The sequence below is a fragment of the Sinocyclocheilus grahami genome, unplaced genomic scaffold (genome assembly GCF_001515645.1).
Source record: "Sinocyclocheilus grahami isolate Dianchi unplaced genomic scaffold, SAMN03320097.WGS_v1.1 scaffold445.1, whole genome shotgun sequence".
NCBI classification, from domain to species: Eukaryota; Metazoa; Chordata; class Actinopteri; order Cypriniformes; family Cyprinidae; genus Sinocyclocheilus; species Sinocyclocheilus grahami.
The window spans coordinates 289,643-295,433 of record NW_015505624.1 but is presented as its reverse complement, the minus strand read 5'-3'; the positions used below and the strand labels follow the sequence as shown (position 1 = coordinate 295,433).

General features: G+C 35.4%; 1 protein-coding gene across 2 annotated transcripts in view; it reads left to right on the top strand.

Annotated features, from left to right (window-relative positions):
• Positions 1-5,791, top strand: part of LOC107552289 (protein FAM19A5-like) — a 128,203-nt gene that overhangs the window by 33,911 nt on the left and 88,501 nt on the right. The window contains exon 1 of one of the 2 annotated variants that reach the window (XM_016234148.1): positions 3,282-3,924. The exons of the other annotated variant lie outside the window; for it this stretch is intronic. Coding sequence (XP_016089634.1) covers positions 3,816-3,924 — 109 coding nt within the window. The 5' untranslated portion in view covers positions 3,282-3,815. Of the gene's footprint in view, positions 1-3,281; positions 3,925-5,791 lie in introns of those variants that run through there. 2 annotated transcript variants of the gene reach the window in all.

Here is a 5,791-nt window from a genome sequence, read left to right as displayed (position 1 = left end):
GACAATAAAAAAAAAAAAAAACCTGAAAAAGGTGGGAGAAAAAGAAGTGGAAAACAAAAAAAAAAAAAAATGTTCCTCGTGGAGGAAATTATCTTTTTTTTTTTTTTACCACACAACATAAAAAATATATATTTTTGCAGTTGTCAAATTTTCAGTATTATATATATAGTTTTGATGTCAGTGGTTAGAGTATTAGTAAATACACTCTTAAAAATAAAGGTGCTTCACGATGCCATAGAAAAGCCTTTTTTTGTCTAAATGGTTCCATAAAGAACCCTTGACATCTAAAGAACTTAAGAGTTTTCTCAGAAAAACAAATCTTAATGCTACACTAAACCATGACATTCTATTAAACCTTCTTGCTTGTATTAAACCCTCCCTTTGCTGTTAAAACAGCATTTGGGAAGGCCTACCACTTGACGAAGGAACATGGATGAAGGGATTTGCTCCCATTTAGACACAGTCACTTCAAGGTTATGCACTAAAAACTGCTGCACAACAGAATCTAACAGAACTGGCTCCTCCCTTATTTTTATATGAGTATTAAGTAAAAAACTAAATATGTATACATTTCTAAATAACAATGCAAAATAATAATACAAATAAAAACATGATAAATACGTTATCCATATCCAGTTCCACTGCCGTTTCCAATCCAATCCAGTTTCCAATGTTGCTCGTAGGCAACAAACATATTTATGCAATTGCTTTTAACATACTGTAGATATAAATTATATTTACTCTTATAGACTCTAAATGTTTTAAAATTTATGGTGCAGAAGTTTACTCACTAACAAACGTGAATCATATTTGTGATGGATGAAAAATCAATAAAACATGCTTTTCTGAGGGCAGTTCTCCAAAGCAAAAATGTGCATCCACGCCACAGTGCCACATGCCAGAAAAGGATTTTTAAAAGTGCCAGCTTTGTGAATAAACATCTTAAATTCAACTCTCATCATTGTGGTCATCTCAGACCCTTTGACCACTCTCAAGTAGGTCCCAAAGGCACACTTGTGCTGAAACAGCAGGAGCATGTCAATATAAGTGACAGGTGCTCTTTGAGTAACGCAACCAAGGACTGTTCATTGGCAATGTGTATGTCATCATCATCCTTAAGGTGATGCACCTGCTCTGCTTGCCTCATGCAGTCACTCCTGGACAGCTCTCCTTTAATTGCCATCCAGCTGATTGATGGATCACAATGAGAGTGTGTTACAGGCACTGCAGAGAAATTAAAAATGGACGCCCCCATTGTAAACACTGGCGAATGCTGATAATTGGCTCTAAATTAGCTGCGTAGACGGCAGCAATGACACCACTGCGGTTTTGATGCATCAGTCTTGTTAAAAAATGACCCATAATGCAACACTAACAACGCACTAAAGTTTTTATTCCTTTTCACTGTATATTTCACAAAATTCCTAGGCTGGGTTTTCCATTAATGTTGCAAATCACACCCTTAAGATCATAACAAAATGATATTCTGCATTCCAATTATATTTTGCCCTAAAAGTATGAACTCTTTTTTTTTTTTTTTTTTTGTGAAGAAAACTTGCATACTTTTGAGTGTGTAGCAGAAGTGTAGGCATGTTTTGGGACATACTACCACATCATAATTGTTTTTAACAGACCACACTGACTCAATATGATAATCACAGTTACAGTAATATCCCCATATTTCAGTTCATTTAATTTACACTACAATTCTTCCTAGCATACTGGAGAGAACAGAAGTAGCATGTTGAACTCTCCTCATGGTTTTTTCCAGATATAATAAATGTTTTGGGACACACTAATTCTAATTTTGAATACTATTTAGGGTGAATACTATTCAAATTTAGACGCATCAATAGACATTTATTTTGTGATTGAGCAATGCCTGTTTTCCAAACCAGTATATAAGATGTTCATTGTTTAAAATTAATTGCATTGGTGCATCATGCTTTCAGATCCAAAGTTGCTGATTTATTTATTTACATTTGGAAAATAGACCCACATATTTCTTGTGAAAATTATATTATAAAGTTTTATCATATTGTCATATAAATTCATTCATGCAGAGATGAAGGCACATTTTCATTATTAGTTTATTCATCTGTAATAAAAAAAAATGCATTAATATTAAGGGATCCTTCATCTTTTAGGGAAAAATCAAGGAGAAAGAATTGTCAGTGGTCAAAGGCTCTTGTTAATTTATGAACTTTTTTTTAATGTACTACTTCGTAGTTATTGTTTTGGGAGACATGACAAGTAATATTTTTGCATGTCTGACATTTTACTCAATACTTTGAAAAACACAGCCCTTGGCTGTTTTGCTTGCAAACTATTTTGTTCTGTCTAAACTCGCACAAAAAAAGTTAATCACCTTTCTTTACTGTATTTAAGGGATCCTTCATCTTTTAGGGAAAAATCAAGGAGAAAGAATTGTCAGTGGTCAAAGGCTCTTGTTAATTTATGAACTTTTTTTAATGTACTACTTCGTAGTTATTGTTTTGGGAGACATGACAAGTAATATTTTTGCATGTCTGACATTCTACTCAATACTTTGAAAAACACAGCCCTTGGCTGTTTTGCTTGCAAACTATTTTGTTCTGTCTAAACTCGCACAAAAGAAGTTAATCACCTTTCTTTACTGTATTTTTATAAAATCACATATCCCATGTATGGGCACAGGAGGGCTGGAGCTTATCCCAGCATCTTAAGCCGTAGGCAAGGAAGCACCACAGACAGATGGCCAGTCTACAACAGAGCTAACAGAAACAGACAGATACACATTTACACTCACAGTTATGGGCAATTTTAGTCTCACATTCACATAACCTGCGTGTCTTTTGGGGGAAAGTAAATGTAACTATATATACCCTATTCTATTCATTAGCAATCAGTTAAAAAATGTAATTATATATTTTGAATTACACAAAACAGAGCCAAATCTATGTGTAGTTTACAATACATAATACAACATTGAATGATAATAATGCAAAATGTGATTAAATACGGTATCCTGCTAAATATATCAGTAAGCCTTGGGGGCACACAGCGCACGAACGGCGCATTTCCAATGACCCACTAACACACGGATGCCCTCAAATGACCCTAAAGCCACGAAACTTCAAGTTTGATTTCATGGTGTCTTTAAATCCTGCGGTGCACAACATTTCTGAGAGGTTCAGCACACAAAAGGCCCAATGAAAGAACTTAAGACTTAAACTCTGACGTCAGACTAAGGGAACATGCGCTGTGACGCATCCACCGGCGAGCGCTTCTCAAACGCGTCTATTCAGGCAAGTGGAGGCGATGTATGCGTCAGAGCGGGGAGAAAGCGCGCTCGTTAAGAGAAGAATCAAACCCCAGTAACAGCACAGACGGAGGCGGAGATACGGACTCAACATATCACCAAAACCACATGCGTCGCGTTCGGGACATTTTTTACAGGACCATTCGAATTAATGCGGGAATTACGGCTGTTTGTAAGCTTGTTTCTTGTGGTACACAGCAAGGACCATTCGAAAATACAGAGTAGAGTGACAGTTCTAGAGATCAGCGCAGTTCTCTAAGTGCGTAAACCGGAGATTTTTGGAGAGGATGATCGCACATCACTCGCCTTAGATCCACGCAACAGCCACAGCCAAACTGGAAATGTCTACATTTTTTCGCAATGGGCGGTGAAAGCTCTAAAACATCAAATATATTGTTTTCCTAAAGTTGGCATCTCTTGAAAAAGAACGGATTCCTTTCTTCTGAATCTGTGAAAGAAAAGCGCATCAAAGGTGTTGGTCGTTGTATGGCAATAGAATGGAGATGTGGTGTGGATGCTGAAGGCAGTCAGGATGCTGATGCTGAGAGTTGCGTGGGCTCTAGCGGGAGCGGCGATCTGCTGTTTTCTCATCATTCTCATCCACTCTCGCTTCCTACGAGAAGGTAAATGTGTGTGTTAATTAATAACATAACGCATGATTTATTTACCCACACTCGGAAATCGCACCTGTAGGTCATTTTAGTCTCTTGCTTGATGAATTGATGGAGGAATATTGCATATTTATTATTATTATTATTTCACAGTGCGCAATCATGTCCATATTTCTCTTCAATATAGATAATGCGGGTTGGAGGAGAAATATTAATCATAATCAGCAAAAACACCCCACTGTTCTGTTTTGTACCTGTACAGAATAAGATTTACCAGATAATATTCGTGCAAAACTGACGTCTTGAATCTTATTTGATTGTTGGATTTTTATGAAATCATCTTCAAAAGAGGTAGGATGTGATACATATTGCATAAGATGGAGCTGTTTTATGAGTTAGTGATTTATAGTTATGTTTTTTTCAATAGATGGCACTACAGTCTATCTAAAGGGTAAAACTTAGTTCAAAAGGTGATTATTGTATCCAATAAGTTAATCTAAATTTAACTTTCAGCTAGTATATAAAGTGCATTATAAAGTATTCATAATTCCACAGTTTAATACATAATATGATGTCATAACTGTAACCAAAGTAACATTATAATGCAGTATATATTCATGATTACATCTCTAAAAGTATAGTACATTTAAACATGAAATATAGTGTTTACCATATATGTGGTAATGTATTATATACAATTTAAAGTTAACTACACTGTAAAATAAATAAATAAATAAATGTTTTGTCATGGAATCTAAAATTGTACTCCATGTGGTAATAATTCAGTTCACATCAAAATATTATGTAACATTATTTAATTCACCTTATATATTTATTATTCACCAATAATATTCACCATATATATATGTGTGTGTGTGTGTGTGTGAATATGTAAATAGTAATATAAACGCATTATATTATACAGTATTATAACTGCGATTGGTTACTCACAAGAACAGTCTATGAGATGTTAAATGCAGCATTATGAAAGCATCATAATGCTTTAAGAGTATTTTTTATACAGGTTTAAAGTAAAGTGTTAGCTTACAGTGTTTTCTCTAACAATCTACTATCATAATTTTCGATTTAGGTCTATTAAATATTTATTGTTATTTATTATTTATCTTGTGTTATTGCATTTTTTTATATCAATAAAGCCATACAAAGCCCAGAATAAAATTAATGCAGTAATGTACTGATTTGCAAACCATGCACTTGAAGGGGTAACGTGTCAACATGAATGCTGAAAGGTGAGAAATGGGAGCCACACAGACAAGTCAGCTAGATACTGCTGCTTCACCTTTCCACACTGACACAGTAGATATAGGATGTCCTTTTCAAGAGACATCTATCCTGGCTTCTGCATGTGCCTTAAGGGAAGACAAGAGCGGTTTGTTTATAGATGAGACAGAAGGTCAGCTGGTTTCTCTGCTTAGCTGTGGGGATTGGAGCGTGTTTTCAACCCGCCCCTGTACTCCCGATGTAAATATAAAGATCAGTCTAACAGGGGGGAAAAAAAAAGTTAAAAGCAGAAGTTAACAGACATAACAAAGGGGTGGGGGGGGGAGTAAATAAAGAAATGGCTTCACAAAGAAAGGTAGAAATACACTGAATGTGTAAACTATGAATAATAAATTCATTCTAAAAAGTTTACATGAGATTTTGAAATTGTTTTCCTTGAACTGGTTTTGCCATCAGTGCATGAACAGACATGTGCACACTGAAAATGCTAGTAAAGATATGTATATGCTAAGAGAAATCAGGGTAATAATGTGTCGATTGTGTGTGTGTGTGTGTGTGTGTGTGTGTGTGTGTGTGTGTGTGTGTGTGTGTGTGTGTGTGTGTGTTATGCTCGTGCGCTCTGTGGCGATATACAACA